This window comes from Populus trichocarpa, chromosome 19 (genome assembly GCF_000002775.5).
Source record: "Populus trichocarpa isolate Nisqually-1 chromosome 19, P.trichocarpa_v4.1, whole genome shotgun sequence".
NCBI lineage: Eukaryota > Viridiplantae > Streptophyta > Magnoliopsida > Malpighiales > Salicaceae > Populus > Populus trichocarpa.
Window position 1 is genome coordinate 11,349,428 of NC_037303.2, and position 17,856 is coordinate 11,367,283.

Sequence of the window (17,856 nt, forward strand, 5' to 3'; positions counted from 1 at the left end):
AGATTTTTGTTTTAATTTTTAATAATTTTTTTTAAAAAATAGACCTGGATATAATTTTGAGTTTTATGATTTAAGAAAAAAACCAAGCATTTAACTTAACATAACCTTATTTCTGTCTTTTTAATTAATTAATTATTTATAATTTATAATTTTTTTATGATAATGAGAATTAATGCAATATCTGATGGTATGATCATATTTTATCCGAGAGCTATTTGAAGTAAGATCATAAACAACATAAGTTTTTTTATATAATTTTTATAACATGACGTTGCATCATTATTTCTACATTAAAAATTATTTATTCTTTTCATAAATGAAAGAAAAATTACTGCCCATTGAATTGGAAATTATAGAAAACGTGGCACAATAGAATGCCACAGAGCACAGAACACCTATGAATCAAGAGGTAGCAAAAATCTTATCTAACCCAATAGCCACACCCTGACCGCCAAAATTTGCAATCAAGGCCACAAAAAATATTTATTTTGAAATATATTAAATTTTTTTTAATATTATTATATTAAAACAAATTAATTTGATTTTTTTTCAATAAAAACATATTTAAATATAAATAAAAGTACAAATACCAAACATGTATTAAAACACGATTACCACCATGTCTCGCTTCAAATTTCAATTAATAAACATCTCAAAACAAACATTTTTCCTTAGCTTACTTTACATGGCCAGCTCTCCACTGCCTAAACAAGAACCACTGTCTTATATTATCCTACACCACACCCCCTGCTTAAAATGCGCACCCTCCTCAACTCAAGGCCACTAACACCATTACCACCATGTCTCGCTTCAAATTTCAACTCTTCTCCATTTCGCTCTCTGTTTCACTACAGCCTTAGAACCAACAAGAGATTTCATTTCTTATCTCCTTGTTCTTCCTTAAAACAAAAAAAGAAACAACAGCAGACACTTAGAAAGACCAATGCCCCACAAAGTGTAAGGTGGTTCTTGAACACAAAAGGTGATGATAGTGAAGCTGAAGAGGGGTTGGAAGGAGACACTGCATTTAAAGGTACTCTTTTGGCCGGAGTCTTGTTGGTTGGTGTTGTTGGTGGGTTTGGTGCTGTTGGGTATATCTACAAGGACCAGATCAATGCTTTCTTGAACCAGTTTTCTGGGTTCATTGAAGGTAATTTCTCTTTTGTGAATTTGGGTTCTTAGTTTCACTTAGTTGCCTTTGAATTTTGTTAACTAGTGATAGAAATTCTGTATATTTAGGTGTCATTTTTAATAATTCAATGACCCATTTGAAATTTTAGGAGAAAGCTGGTTTCTTCAACCAGGAATTTTTTGGATTCTCGATGAATTGTTTGCAATTGCAATGAGTTTCAGCTACAAAGTTATTACCATAATGTTGAGTGATTTTTGAAAGCTCGGTGAAGGTGTGTTATAGTAGCTTTAAATTAGAGTAACGAGTTGGGATTGCTGAGAGTTTTGTGTGGATGGGAATTTCCTTTTTATTTCTTAGAATTCAATTTCAGGCATGTGGATCAACAGTTTCTGCGTTGAAGTTTACAATGGTGTTTTTCAGTTTCAAGTTATTATCTTTGCATGGAACTAACTTCTTCCGAGCTGTGAATTTGTTTGAGCTTGTAATTTTAGTTAAACATCTTTGGTTTGATGTTCAAAATGTCTTTTGATAAACCTCCAGCTGTCAGTGTGCTTTTTTTTTGGTAAATATCTTTTACAGTAAAGTTGCTTAAGAGTATGTGACAAGAGGGTTGTGGAGGCTTTAAATTTATGAAGAAACTAACTGTGTAAAGAGACTTGATGGTTTAGAATGTCAAAAGTTTGCCATACCCGTGTTAAGAAAAAAGAGATTTTAAATCATCAATTGAAACGAGAGTGAAAAGAGACTTCGAATGAGAAATTATTTAGAAGTCTTCAAATGAAAAATGACTTTGAAATTGTCTAGTGTGTTTGAAGGGAGCAGAATTCTAGAGAACTGTTCCAGGATAAGGTTGGTGTTTGACATCTTCAAGCTGTAGTTCACCAAGGACTTCCAAAAACATTTAGCTGAATTGAATGTGATTTGAAGCCCTTATGAGCTGATATTTGTTTTGTTTGTTTCTCTTCTTTCTTAGAGTTAAAAAAACACTGGGTTAAAGTGCTCCATGGTGGAGACTATTAACTCATGCTCTCCTTTTGGCTGGTTCGAAAATGGCAAAGGATTCCTTAGCCTTTCTTGGAGTCATCAGAAAACAGGATATTATTAAGGATGATCTTATAGGTCTACTATAGGAGCTTTTGCAAATGATGGTCCAGAGAGGAGCATGAATTTACTTTCACCGCCTTGGGTCCTAAAAAAAAAAAAAATTCTTTTTTGAATGTGAAGATGCTTTTTTTCTTGAACATGAATAGCCACACCTTGACTGCAAAAAATTTGCAACCCAAGCCACAAGGAAAAAGAAAAAAACACAATCCTAGATTGACAAATCACCATAGATCTGAGAGGGTAATGGGGGATTTCTAACTTCCAAAATGGAAGATAAGAGTGGGATTATGTGGTGAATTGAGAAACTAATTGTAAGCTTAAGACAAAGGGGCCTGACCTTGGTAAATTGGTGGCTAGCAATGTCATGTTGGTAGGGAAATGGCTAGTATGGTTACTTCAAAACCATGTTTTGTTTGGCTTGAGGTGATTTGAAGCTTGTGAAGTTAGAGTAAAACAATTGGGATGCTAAGGTTGGAGTTAAATCCACAAACTTGATGAAATCTCGGGTTCATTCTTTCTAGGAAAGTGAAGTCTCTCATGGAAAACCATGCCACTGTATTTAATGCAAGAGTATTTGGATGGAGCAAAATAGAGAGTTTTTTCCCACATCATCACAGTAGCAAAAAAATATTTCCCAAACTAGCACAAGTGAGAAAATATTTCTCAATCTAGCATAGCCAGGGCAGTCGCGCATGTATTACATGCATGGCCTATTGATACGTGCATGTACTACATGTGCACCCATGCAGTTGTGCATGTAGTACATGTGCGACCAACAAAAATTAAACATAGGCCTCAAATAGGCAGTGAGTTGTCTAATTTTGTAAGCATATTATTCTTTCTCTGTGGCGTGTCATATAAGCGTGACCAACAAAATTCCATTTTAAAAGCCACCTTCTGTACCAAGTTATCATTTTAACGGCCACTGCCTAGGTTGAGGTTAAGCTACTCATCCAAGAAACCCATTACTCGCCTCACATGCCATTGATAGTGGAAATATTTAATGTTATCAAGAAGTTTTGGATCATCTATATCCTTTTCTATCTCGTCATCCTAAAAAGGTTTGTATACCACTACGACAACAATCTGTCCACATGGTTTCTCATTTTGAACATCATGTGGATCCATATTTTTTAGCACATCAAGAGTCACAACCTTTTGCTTATCTAATGTTAGATCTTTCAATGGAATGACATTCATACCCATCTTGTCGTGTTTTCCAACCTAAGGAAAACAACTCTTCAATCATTAAATATTTCCACCATTAATGCCATGTAAGGCGTGTGGTGGATTTCTCCTTGGATGAGTAACTTAATTAAAATGATGGCTTGGTACAAAAGATGGCTTTTGAAATGGGACCCAAAAATGGTGGGGAGAAGGGATAGTGTGCTTCCAAAATTAAACAATTTAATGTCTTTTTGAGGACCATGTTTAATATTTTTTTTATCGCGCATGTACTAAATATGTGTATATAGGTCGTGCATGTAGTACATGCAAAACTGCCTTGGCTATGCTAGATTAGGAAATATTTTCCCAACTGTGCTAGTTTGGGAAATGTTTTTTTCGCTATTGTGCTAATGTGGGAAAAAACTTGCAAAATAGAGATTTTTTTAGATATTTGCTCACAGGACCTTTGCTTTGAGTAGTTTCCGCTCTAATCCAAATGAAAGGGTTTAGTTTTGCCAGCCTCTTGCTGTTTATATTTTAAGAGAGATAAAGAATGCAGGCTTTTGGTTAATATATTTTAATTAATGCACTCTTTGGAGTCTCATACGGTTCTTTTGTGGACAGGTTATGGACCAGCTGGATATGCTTTATTTGTAGCGGTTTATGCAGGATTGGAAGTATGCATTCTATCCTCTTCCTTGACCATAGTACTAAATGTCTCGTCTTTAATATATTTTACTTCAAAGATTTATACAGAATCCTTTTCTCATGGCATGTGAAAGAGATCTCGCTTCTTTGGCCCTTCTATTAAGGAAAAGTCTACTATGGTGGGATTATAACTGAATAATTGTTCAAGTGTGCACACACCCACATGTATTAATAAAAAAAGAAGACGAAGATATAAGTAGCACTATATATCTTTGTGAGCACATGATAATATTCAATTTATGGGTCTATGTTTTCTGAATCCTACATCCTCATGATTGTTTTGTCCAACAATAGATCAATAATAGTTATTATTTACTGAAACTGATATGAAGTACCATCCTCTGCTAGATCCTTGCAATTCCAGCGATTCCATTAACCATGTCAGCAGGTCTTCTTTTTGGCTCTCTTATTGGCACCATTATTGTCTCTATAAGTGGAACGGTAAGCCTGCTTGTTTTTATTACAAATTTATGAGTAAAAATGACCTTGTGTCTGAAAGCTATAGCTGATAATCTTTTATGTTTTCAGGCTGCTGCAAGCATTGCTTTTCTGATAGCTAGATATTTTGCTCGAGAGCGCATTCTTAAACTGGTTGAAGGAAATAAAAAATTTCTTGCAATTGACAAAGCGATCGGGGAAAATGGCTTCAAAGTTGTCACCCTTCTACGTTTGAGTCCTTTGCTTCCATTTTCTCTCGGGAATTATTTGTATGGATTGACATCTGTTAAGTTCATCCCCTATGTCTTGGGAAGGTTTGCATGTTGCCCATCTTCTAGAATACTTGCTTTTAAAGTTGATTTTCTGCATTATGAGAGTTGTTATCTGGTGGCCATTTAATTGTTTCAACTAGCCTGAAGGTTGATTGCCATTTATTTGTATTTTGTTACCTGCTTTCTTTTAAAATGAACAGTGACCCCTCCGTGGTTCATGTGTTTTGCTTAAAATTTGTGGTGGTGTAATTATGTTTTCTATTGAGTAGTACTAGGAAGGCTGGAATGGCATCATGCTATGTCTGGGTTGTTCTTCTTTGCCCTGATGGTAGCTTGATTCCAGTTTTGAACAGTATTCTTATTGACAAAGCATGCATTTTTTGCTGATATAGAATTCAAGGTTTATGGTCATGATGTATTTTTTTTTTCAATTGAAACATCTAATAGAATAACAATATTTTTGAAGTTGTAGTTATCTTCAACAAAATTGCCGAAGGTGTCTGAAAATTTTTCTTGGAGGCTATTATGTAAATGTGATGATTAACCTTGCATATTTCTCTTGCTTGAAATTTCAAAGATTATTTATTTTTGCGAGAAAGTTTTGAAACTTATTCTTGGCTCTGCTGTGTCTTATAACATTCATAAAAACACATGTAATAATGGGAAAACTTTGCTAGAATGTATCCTACTATGTAATAGTAATCTTCAACATCATCAGGCTAGGGTTGTGAATTTTTTTTATAAGGATTTTGATTAATTAGGGTTTCGTGCTTTGATACCATGTTGTAAAACAAAAACAGATGAGAGATTCAAACAGGAGTTTTAGATGTGAAAAGTACTGTCCCTTTGCTCTTCACTGATATTGTATTGGAAGAGTAAGTGTAAGATGTACATTAGATGAAATAAAAGTGCTGACAAACTTAGCTGCTTAATATTAATGTGATTGTGTCAACACTTTCTAATTGAGATTCAATTGCCATGCAGTTGGTTGGGGATGCTTCCAGGAACATGGGCTTATGTGAGTGCTGGTGCATTTGGCCGTGCAATCATTGTGAGTTTCTTCGTACTTCTTGGCTATACAGTGAATTCTATACATATTTGGGCAACATTTCTGAGCTTTAGTTTTTGTCTTTCAAATTGATACTTATTTTCTGCCACTGAAAGTGTAAATAAAAAGTTAGAACTGGTATAGGCTAATGATTATCTTATGGTTTTATCGTAGAGAAAATGAGCATCTGCTCTTAGTGGCGATGGCTGCCACTGACCATAGCATTAACAATTGAATGCTTTGGTACAATGGCATTGGCATAAGGATGGAGAAATCATATGTTCTGAGCATCTTTGAGGTCAAGCTCGTCTCAAAATGGTTTATTGCATTATTTTATTAATGGTTAAAATTTTTAGGTTTTGAGGAGTTTAATAAAAGTCCAAGATAACTTTTAATCTGACCGTTTGGATTAAGTTGAAATTTTAATAGAAGATTCAGAAGGCTCTGTTTCCTCTTGAGTCAAAATTTCATGATGATTAAAAATCAAGAAGGCATTCAAATAAGGCTTGAAATTACTTTGCGAGATTGTCTTTATTTTCCTTGTTGTATTTGGATTTTTTTTCCTATTTAGATTAGGACTTTAAGTTAATTAGTGTTTTACTATTTATAAATCCTAATGCTAGATGAATTCTATTAATTAGGTGAGTTTTAATTATGAATCATTTCCTATAAAAGATTTTTGTTTTAATTAAAAACCCTTTCTCATAAAGGATTTTAAGACTAATATAAATAGGGGTGTCTAGTTTATTTTGAGGAGAACGTTATTATTCATACTTTGAATAAAACACTAGAGAGTTTTCTCTAAATTTCTCTACAACTTACGTCTGTAACTTTAGGGCTTGAGAATCATAGCTTTAACCACGCTATACGCCCTGTCAATTGGTATCAGAGTAGGCTGGCCTCTTTGATGGACGAAGATGGTAGCAACCCACTCCACGATGCAGGAGTGGAGGCCCTTTGAGGTGTTGTGCGAGCTCAAGAGCAGAAACTAGATCGTTTGGAGCCAATCATAACAAATCTAGCTCGGCTAACAAGTAACACAAACAAGGATTGTGAAAAGGAGGAATTTGCTTGGAGACTTACCTCGAGGCAACCTATTCCTTAATTTGATGAGATTCCATTCTATGATGAGAGATTTTGGAAGAAAAAATTTATTGAGTGGTTGGCAAAGTTGGAAGCTTACTTTTATTTCATCAAGGTTCCTTATCATCAAAAAGTAGGACTTGTCGTACACAAACTTTCTTGTGGTGCTAGAGAATGGTGGTTTGAATTTGTAGACTTTAGAGCTCGTATTGGTATGCCTTTAATTTCATCTTGTTAAGATTTGAGACAATCATTAATTTTGGAGTTTATACAAGATGATTATGAATATATTTTATATTGGGTAGATAAGCAAATAGATTATTATTATTTGCCTTATGTTCAACCTTCTTCAAGGAGGAAAAACATGGAGGAGTTTGGTGAAGCAAAACTTCGAAGTTATCTAATCATGTTGAAGATAACGTGATCAAAGAGGTTGTTGACAACCAATTTCAGTCTTTTGACCTTAGTTGAAGAAGGTAGTGGTAAACAATGGTTTTTCATTCATGGATGAAATTTTTACCAAAAAAGACATGGTAATTTCTGAAAATTCTCCTAAAAGTATTTTAAAAAATTATCTTGAAGTTTCTTTATATTCAAAGGTTGAAGTATTGGAATAGATGATGATGATGAGATCAAGCTTGAAGAAAAAGAATGTGTGAAGGAACTACAAGTGAACTTCATAAGAACAAAAAATATAACATTAAATATGGAGTTTTCTTTAGCATGCGCACATCATAAATTAAATTTTGAAGTTTACCGGGCAAGGACATGCTACTTCGTGAAAATGTTGGCTACAATTTGAAATATTTGTTCACTTAGAGTGGAAAAGTTCAATTCTTGGCATATAACTCATGGATAAGTTTTTCAGAAGTAGAGATGACTAACTTGGAGAAATTTCTTCCATATTCTTGGCATAATAATGTTTATTGTATTATTTCATTAATGGTTAAAAATTTTAGGTTTTGAAGAGTTTAATAAGAGTCCAAGATGCAGTTTGGTAAATTAAGCATAACTTTTAATTTGACTGTTGGATCGAGCTAAAATTTTGACAAGAGATTCTGAAGGCCCGGTTTCCTATTAGGTAAAATTTCATGATGATCAGAAATCGAAAAGGCATTCAAATAAGGCTTGGAAGTTACCATGCAAGATTATTTTTATTTTCCTTCTTGTATTTGAATTCTTTTTTTTATTATTTTATCTAGATTAGAACTTTAAGTTAAATTGTGTTTTACTATTTTAAAAATCCTAATGCTAGATGTTTATTAATTAGATAAGTTTTAATCAGGAATTTTTTTTCTATAAAGAATTTTAGTTTTAATTAAGAATCATTTCTTATAAAGGATTTTACGACTAATATAAATAGGGGTATCTAGTTTATTTGAGGAGAACATTATTATTCAGAATTTTAATATAACATTAGAGAGTTTTCTCTAAATTTCTCTATAGCTAACTATGTACCTTCAGGGCTTGAGAACCCTCACTTTAACCACGGTATATGTTGTGTCAATGCCAACTACAAAATCTCTCAAAAACAGCATGAATTTAATGTAAGCAAGTGGAAGCAGAAACTTTCAAGAAGTGAAAGGAAATGTGATGTAGAACAGAAAAGAGAAGGAAAATAGGGAAGAAGAAGAGATGAAGGTAGAGAGTGGGAAGCAAAAACAAGTAGCAAAGAGAAAGCGGCACAGAAAATACTTTTTATTTATCATCCAAACTGTTTGACAATAAAAAAACTAGGTGCTTTGTATATAGGCACCTAAGAAACTGTAGAATTTAAAAGAACATAAAATGAGATACCAATGCATTTTCCTCCTAATATAAAAGTAGTAAAAATCCCAAAGAGGGCATCAATCAAAATGTTTTATGTAACCATCAAAAAGGGGGGAAATAAAAGGAAAGAAAATGACGGTAGGCTAATGAGTTGCCTGTAATTTATTATAGTAGTATGTTGATGAAGTTTGATTGTTAAATATTGTATGTTAGGTAGTTGGCACATTTTTGAAAGCATTTGTAGTTCCATGTAGTGTATTTATATTTCTGTAGAGATTTATGATACTTGGTCATTTGCAAGAAACAAGGTTAATTATCTGAGAAATGAAGAATGACACAACTGGTAGGAGCCTTCTTGCCCCTTCAGAACTAATGGGAACAAGCTACAAGAACTGAGGAGAACATGATCAACTAGAGAACTTGGTAATTTAGTTCCAAGAGCAGTATGTCTTCTCTTTACTAGGATTACTACAATGATACAATAACAATAACAGATACATCCATATTAGTTCCAAAAAGACCTGATTTGCATCTTCTAATTGGATGTAATTCAGCCTCTACTGCTGATGGAAGTCATAGGTGAGGAAGTAAGGAATAAATTCCTGTCAGATGCTAACTGCGTTTGCTCATATATAATAATCTGTATATACAATATCTACACCGAGACAAGGTACAGCTTGTTTAATTGTTAATGATGGTTCAAGACATTATTATGGTCCTAGCTGGAAAGAAGTGTGGATATGTTGCAAAATCCACTATCAAATACTAATCAGTCACTCTAATGCTTAAATTCAATACCACCTTAAATATGGTAAAAAATTTCCAGTTCTGGTCGCCAGCTTTGGCTTAAGAGTACATATTGTCAGCTTCCCTGTAAACAACCCCCACTGTTCTTTCTCTGCCTTTATTTCTAAATGCTATCTGTGTAATGTTTCAGCAAGAGGAATCTGAGCTCAGATTAAGGGAAGGTAACAGTGGGCTTTGGACCCTTGGACTGGGATTATTGGTCACAGCTATTGCTGCAACTTATGTAACGCGGCTGGCTAAGGTAAGATATCATTAATTAGAACTTTGATGAAATATATTTCTACTCTTAAGCGATACTTTATTAGTAGAGGTAATGGTAACGAATGTAGTGGCATTGTGTATTCTGGTGGCAAGTTAAATCTAGCTTACCAAATACATTTGCCTTGATGCTGGGCTGATGGTCCATGTCAAATGATCAACTGACTGAACAGTGGTATATAGCATGGAATTCATGCAGTGAGTGGATCCAACAAACAATTGGCTGTGTGCACTACTCATATGGGCCACACATATTCGATGGTAGTTGAATCAGGTGTAATGCATTCCTTGCATGATTTTGAGTAGAGAAAAACCCATTCTGAAGCGAAATTGGTTCGATATTTTCTCTAAATTTTTGAAACTCATGCCACAAAACTTAATCCTGCTCAGCCAAACATAATTATTATAATGGAAAAAAAAAAACAGATGGAGGTGTTATAGCAATGAAATGTATATAAAGTGCAAGTGACTTTTGCAATAATATCTCTTTAAATTAGATTACACACCACTTATGAATGACAAGGGCAAAAGAATATGTTACTGAACTTGAAGTTCAAATGTAAGAGTAGATTAATGAAAGCATGACAAATTACATTGACCTATATCCATACAAATAATATATGTTCTCGACTAGCAGATCAACTGGGATAAATTCTTACTTGCTGCAATTCAGGTTTGAATGGATTGCATAGCTGAATCCAAAAAATTGCCATGCAGTCCACTCACTAATTGTCTCTTTTTCTCCATTGCATTCTGTTGCTGGTTGCATAACATGTTTGATGAATCATTCACTGCAAAAAAATGCTTGTCAGTTCCTCCGTGGTGTGATACTTGGATCCATGTAATATTCCAAAAATCCTAGGGCGTAAAATCTTAATGAGTTATTAGTACAATTTCTTGGAGTTTCGTTAAATTGGTTTTTCTTTTCCATTCTTTTCATGCATACTGTATTTGGTTACCTTGTGTGTTTCTTACATGTGTTTGATTTTCTACTCTGTTTATGATGCAGGATGCTGTAAAGGATATTGAGTAGAAAGTAGAACACATGGGGTAGAAAAGCCCTTGCCAGTAGTGTAACACTGTAATTGAAACTGCAAGATGATTGGTGCATCACCATCTTCTTAATCCAAGTACATAATCTAAGCCAAGCTAATGAAATTGGACAGTTTTTTGTCCATTAAGGTTATTTGTTATGTAGATGAGTTTTTTTTTTTTTTTTTCATCGCTTCAAACCTTCCTGCATAATATTTGTGATTGTACCAAGAAAGAGGTCTCCCTTTCGTGAGAATTATTATCATCATTAAAAAAAATATATTACTATTTCTTTAGATATATTTTACTAAGAATGGAAATAGTGAGTTTATCATCTTGTCCTTAAAAAAAGCTTTAAGCTAATAGTTGAAGGTAGGGTTGTCTTTGCAATGGAGGTATTTTAGCGTTTTTAAATTGATAGATGGCCGGATGGGTATTTTTGAATTTCTCCATGTCATTGATTTCAGTAACCAAAAATATCATTTTGGGGTGTCTTTAGATTTATTTTGGCATCTTTTTCATGTATCGGTTGTGTATGTACAAAACAGAACTCTAATTTGGCTTCGATGATTATTTTTTTTTCTTCTTCTTCTTTTCCTCTCTCTTGATTTTTGTGCTCTGCCATGCAATATTTCAAACTAGCCTCTCATCTTTTCTTTGTTTTTAATTTAGTCCTTCATCTTTTGATTAGTATTTGTTTTATTTGAAATAATTTATGAAAATTAAAATTTATTTCAATTTTATTCTCATTTGATTTATTTTATTCATCAGATTTGGTCCTCATTCTCATTCTTTTAGTTGTTATTTATGTCATTTGAAATAATTTTTATAATTTTTTTTTTTGACAATTTCATTTTTTATTTTTTTTCCTATCAGATTTTATGCTCATTCTTTTTAATTTTTTTATTGTTTTGCCAAATTTTTTAGTTTGATATTTTCTTTATATTCAATTTTATTTTTCAATATTGAGTTGATTTGGATTTAAGCTTTTTGATTAAGTCCATGTTTAAAATTTCACAAGTTACAATTTGAAAAATTAACTTAGCTTAAGGAGGTTTGTTAGGGGTGGCTTTGTTTTTTTTTTTTTTTTTATCATTCTTTTAACTTAATATTTTTTCAATTTTATCTTGCGATATTTATTTTATTGGAGATTGAGCTTTTTCTTTCAATGATTTCTACATCCTTTGTTTTTTTATTTGGTTAGGTTATTTAATGTCTTTTTATCTTTTGTTCTTTGTAAAATTTATTCTTTCAAAATAAAATTTATTCTTGAATTAAATAGAATTGATTGATTAAATATAGAAGAATACTCACATCATTGTGTTTTATTCGGTTTGTTTTTTCAGGGCATTGCTCTAGCGATCCATGCAACTTCTTTTAATATTGTCTTGCATCATTTTGCAGTAGGGTTTGAACCGTCCTGACAAACTGTTTTGGTCATGAGCGATGTTCACAATAGAGTGGCGATAAGTTTTTAATGATCTTTTCTTTTTTCTTTTTATAGGTATGATGTTGATGACTTATTTTTTTTAGTTAATTATTTTCAAATGTTTTTTTTTGACATTTTGTTTGCTATTATTGTCTTTGATTTAAATATATTTTTAAATTAACTGATTTTATTGGATACAATTAAGTTAATAACCCGAGTTTTGGGTTTTTTTTACTTATTTAAAAACAATATCATCACTTGAACATCTTTTCTTTACATTACAAGAAAATGAATCAGCCCGCTGCATATCACGAGTTCCCAGTCTAGTCATCATCTATATATATTGGAGGGGGAGGTTGATTTATTAAAGTTTGAACAAGACACTATGGGAGAAAGTAGCGTTCCAATTGCCCAATCGAATTATAATTCATGTGTGTTTACAATGTCTAACTAACATGAAACTCAGCCCCATCGAAACATTAAATTGAATGTTGGTTTGATATTTGAATTGGCGAGCTCTATGAAGTTCATTGATCTTTTTTATTGCATCTTGCTAAGAAATAATTTTCGAAGTCCCACCTTTTGTACAAAACTTAATAGCTTGTTTGATATTGTTATAGCGGTTGCTTTTTAAAATATGTTTTATTTGAAAATGTATCGAAATAATATTTTATTTTTATTTTTTAAAATTTATTTTTAACATTAGTACATTGAAAGCATAAAAAAGTTATTTTGAAGCAAAGAAAAAAAAATTTAATTTTTTTTAAAAGTACTCTTGAAACACAAAAACAAATGGGTTTTAAATTAAAAAAAATTTCAAATTAATAAATTGATCAATTTCTAGTGAGTGATTTTTTAGGCATTTATCTGTATTAATAAATCTATTGATAAGATTTATAGAGTTGTTAAACACAACATATTTCAGTGTTATTAATTAAAATCAATAGATAAATCAAATCAAAAAATATTTGTGATTATCACTGTATGTTTCGTTGTTTAAATTCCCCAATGATTATGGATCGATGAAGTATTATTGAATAATAATTTTATTACACTAAAAAGATATTTAGAAATAGCTTATCATCTCAAATAAAAAAAATAATGAAAATAAGCATGTGTCTTCTTATTAAAAAAAAAAAAGATAACACCATATAGTCATTGCTTGACCATAACAAGACTGTCAAATATAGCATCAAATATTATAATATACACATCACTTAAAATGCTTCAACCTCTTAAATATAGTAATGCAAATAAGAGGGTAACTAATGAATTCGTGAAAAAACTTCACAGAAAAATATTGACTTTTCCTAGTTGATGAGTTATGGACCTAAGTTGTACCTGTAAAACAAGTTCCTCGTGGAACAAGGGACATTTTGACACTTAAGTTAGTATTTAAGTTTTTTCTCAAGTGATTAAGCAGGTAAAAATCCAAGAAGATAAAAAAGATGTTTTTTTGTATGTAGAGAAGAGATGTGTGTTCTCTGTCTCTTTGAATGTATTCTCAGTGTAATGAAGAAATGTTAAGAGTAGTGTAGTATTGTTTAGATGAATCATTATTTTTTCTATCTCAAAATCTAAGAATATATAGCTTAGAAAATATCTAAACAAATATATAGGGAAATACAAGTGAAAAGTAATATTCATGAATACATATTACTATTCATGAATAGTAAACCAAGGTGAGCCAAAAATAGCCTGGATAGATTGGAGCTTGAGCTCGGTTGGGCCCGACCTAACTAAGCTTCGTAGAGCTTAGTTGAGTCTAGCCAATGGAAAAGAGAGAGAAAGAGGAAGGTAGATCGGTTGTGACTAGCCCAACCAAGCTTCAACAAACTTTTTTTATTGTATAATTTGCCCCTTCTAAAAACTTGTAAACATACATGTTTTGAAGACTTTAATGAGTTATAAAGGGGAAGAAAACACTTTCAATATATGTTTGCATAAAAATATCACCTATATGGGCATGTGTTTGAATATTTGCCCTTTTTTTTAATTCATTAGAGATTTTTTTCAATGTTTTATGGAGAAAGACTTATGATCTTTTTAGAGACGGTAGTCGCACGGACTTTGAGAAAGTTGGTCACGGGTATATGAATACAGTGATTATAGGAACTTGGAGACAATGGTCACTAGAACCTGGAGATAAGTGGTAACGAGGAATTAGAGACAATGGTCACTAGACCTGATGACTTAATAAAGACTTCTCTATGAAGATTTCATAGAGACCCTTCATGTTTATAGGCGTGGAGATGTGTTATTTATATATATATAATTCAAAAGATAATGAAGATATAATTTCAGAGACTTATCTTATTTGAGGTAGTATATCACATGGATTGTCTCCTATTTGCTCATATTGTATCTTCTATTTCATAAATTTTTGAAGGTACCTTTTGGAGATAAATATTTCTCTCTTATAAGAGTATCTCATTTTTCTGTGTTATGCCCATCATCATAGTGAATGTAACTGAACTTGTTGGGGTTCCTTGTGTTTGAACCATTTTTCATTGTAAGTAGATATTGCAGGAAGTCTTTTTTCTTTATGACAGTCAAAACATCAACATGTGTCATTATTAGAGATGTGGTCACGAGCTCAAAGAATATTAGACGATCATGGTTGTGCTTGATGCTTTTTTTGGATACTCTTGTTAGAGGTTAATGGCGTGGTGGAGAATCTTCTTGTGTGTGGAAGCGTAGGTGGCCTTGTCTGGTTATACTAGCTTCTTCCACCTTGATGTAATTTTTCATCACGTGTTTGACACTGAGAAGACTTTTATCGGGGAGTATGTATAACCTTTGTCATAAAGAATAGTTGTACACTTCATTGATTAGGGCTTCGGTGGCAATGGGTTCAAACAAATCCTCTACGCTTCGCATTTCCTCGTTAAATCTCTAGAGATATGTCTTCGTGCTTTTATCATCTCATTGTGTACAAGAAAAAAGCTTTATGATGCTTTTTTTGGTAGAAACTTTAGTGCTGAAATGAGAAATGAGATTAATGAAAATATCATAAAAACCTAAGATGAAGCCATGTTTAAGGTTATGATATCACACCTAGCAGATTCGTGAAAAGTTGTTGGGAAAATCTTGAACACGACATCATTCTTTGTTTTCACTAACTCTATGATGCTTCTGATATTTTGTATGTATTTCTCAAGATCTGTAAAGCAATCATAGTTGTCTAAATTAGCTTTAGCAGTGACACATTTCTTAGTGAGATGAGTGTATAGCACCACTCTATGACAAAATAGACTCTTTCACTTGGTGGGAATGACGTGTAGGAGTTGGGGTTGGTTATCTCGTGCACATCATGCCTAAGTTTTTTGTGATGGAGAGCATGAGAACAAGAAGACTGAGACTTAGAAAAAGATTGATGGAGATAGCCGTGTTTATAGCTTGGATATGCTATGGAGTGTTGGCTCATTTGGAGAGTTGGTGTATAGTGCCTACTTGGCATGTTGTTTTGTACATCTTTTTCTCGAAATAGAAGTTGTCTTTGTACACTTAACATTATAGGTTGACTTTGTTGTTGGTTGTACTGAAGAGAGTGAAGTTGTTCTTGTATGCTAGAACATCATTGTTGAGTACTTGTACTTTTAGGAGAGTTGTTGGAATCTAAGGGAGATTAAATCCTTGTGGTAGAGAGATTAATCAATCTCTCATGTATTGGAGCCTCGTCATCTATTGAAAAAGCTTTTTTAGAAATTGAAAGGGAATGAATAAGCTTTTTATTCAAGTCTCCATAGACAACGTCACTGATGAAGTCATGGAAAAACTTCACAGAAAAAATGCTTACTTTCCTTGACTAATGAGTTTTAGGCCTAAGTTGTACATATAAAACAAGTCACTCGTGTAACAAGAGACACTCTGATATTTAAATTAATATTTAAGCTTTTTCTCAAGTGATAAGCCGATAAAAATTCAAGAAGATAATTTTTTTTTTAATATGTAGAAAAGATGTGTGTTCTCTGTCTCGTTAAATGTGTTTTCTGTGTAATGAAAAGATGTGTTCTCTATCTTGTTAAGTGTGTTATCTGTGTAATGAAGAAATGTTAAGTATAATGTAATATTGTTCAGATGAATCATCATTTTCTCTTTCTCAAAATCTGAGAATATACAACTTAGAAAATATCTAAAATAAATATTTGAAGAAATACTGGTGAAAAATATTATTCATGAATAGTAAATTGATGTGTGATAACAATAACTCGATCAAACTAGGCTCAAGCTCAATTGGATCTCAACCTAACTGAGTTTCGTGGATCTCGATTGACCTGTCCATGTGACAAGAGAGAAAGGGAAAAAGAGAGGATGATAGCTCGGTTTCCCAACGATTTTTTTTTACTGTATTACAAGTAACTGATCTCATCATCGAAGATGTCTTCCGCATTATAGGATATGTCACTCACATTTTCCACCCAAGTTTTCTCACTTTTCATCCCACCCTTTTATTATCAGCATTGACTATAAAAGATTCATGTTCGCCAATTCTTTGCTTGATTTCGTGAAGCTCGTACCAAATTCCTCGTAACAAGGAAACTTCATTCTCAAGGAGGGGCACTACTTTGCTTACAGTGTAATCTACAGGAAGTGTGGCCATAGTTTCTCCTCTTTTGGTCTCTTTTACACACCCAATTCGGAATAGGAATTCGTTAGAAAATAGACAGTAGAATGTTAGTTATATTCATCCAGATATATGGTAACTAGTCTTTTGTCCTCGGAGTTTTAAACCACACAAAATTGTCTTTGGCTGGACATTCCCTGGACAAAGGAAGTAAGAAATACAGAAGTCATTTGTCAAAGAACACGTATCCTTTCCCTTCCTTTCCTTTGATTTGAATTGAATGTTAAATAAGGACTTCTAAAACTTGCAAGCTAATAGGTCCAAAGAATCAAGGGCACCTGTTTTCCTGTCTGTTTACTCTGTTTTTCTTTTTCTGCAGAAACGACCTGGCTCGGCTAGTTCCAAGCAGCATAGAGATCCCATTTCTTGAAAAATATCAAAAAAGCTTCTTTTAAATGTAAAACAAAAGAACCTTTCTGCAGAAACTCTAGTTAGATGAACAGATTTCAACCAAGAGGCATAAGGAATATTCAGTTTCATGCAGATGTAACAGCCGTTTGTACTTCCTTTTTATTGTTTCTTTTGCCAATCATTTGGAGGATTTAAGGTTCTAGTCACGCTATGTTAATATTCTTTACTTCATCAAATATCTACAGATTCGTCAACGCCCTTGAAGACAAACAGTAGAAAATTTTATGTTATGGTTTAGCACTTGATTAGTTTTCTGGTTTATTTTGGTGGTCTTATGTCTCTAGTGTTTGGCTGGCAGAGTACTAGAGGGGTTCATAAGGAACTTAGAAAAGAAATGTTTCAACAATCAGTAATGGACTCAAAAATCAGAACAATTGATCAAGGACTGAATTTTACTGAGTGGACTCATTAACTTTCTTGACGTATAGAAGATGGACACCTGCAATTATAGTACTATTGATCTAGTCTTTAAAAGTCCAGTCCTTCAATTAATCCTCCAGCAAGAATGCTCTAGTTGCCAGTAAAATTAACCATCCGAAGGAATTTCTACCGTTCCTTGTGCAGAAATAA

At 32.8% G+C, this 17,856-nt stretch overlaps 1 protein-coding gene across 4 annotated transcripts; it reads left to right on the plus strand.

Moving 5' to 3' along the window:
- The first annotated feature begins 645 nt into the window (after window positions 1-645).
- Window positions 646-10,980, plus strand: LOC18108859 (uncharacterized). 4 transcript variants are annotated; one of them, XR_008058203.1, is made up of 7 exons: window positions 646-1,150; window positions 4,028-4,080; window positions 4,460-4,552; window positions 4,640-4,863; window positions 5,806-5,872; window positions 6,759-6,958; window positions 9,660-9,770. XR_008058203.1 is itself a non-coding variant. In XM_024591641.2 (7 exons), exons 1-7 carry the CDS (start codon window positions 757-759, stop codon window positions 10,818-10,820), a joined length of 966 nt encoding a protein of 321 aa, XP_024447409.2. In that variant the 5' UTR covers window positions 649-756; the 3' UTR covers window positions 10,821-10,980. The 4 variants fall into 4 exon arrangements, 2 of the variants coding, with proteins under 2 accessions (XP_024447410.1, XP_024447409.2); XR_002979381.2 differs by lacking the exon at window positions 6,759-6,958 and adding an exon at window positions 6,044-6,167 and having other exon boundaries at window positions 647-1,150; XM_024591641.2 differs by lacking the exon at window positions 6,759-6,958 and adding an exon at window positions 10,797-10,980 and having other exon boundaries at window positions 649-1,150.
- Window positions 10,981-17,856: the final 6,876 nt, after the last annotated feature.

Coding starts and splice junctions, on each gene's coding strand:
- LOC18108859 (XM_024591641.2), top strand. CDS start 757: ATGCGCACCCTCCTCAACTCAAGGCCACTAACACCATTACCACCATGT. Junction 1,151..4,027: donor GTTTTCTGGGTTCATTGAAG/GTAATTTCTCTT, acceptor TTTTGTGGACAG/GTTATGGACCAGCTGGATAT. Junction 4,864..5,805: donor ATCCCCTATGTCTTGGGAAG/GTTTGCATGTTG, acceptor ATTGCCATGCAG/TTGGTTGGGGATGCTTCCAG.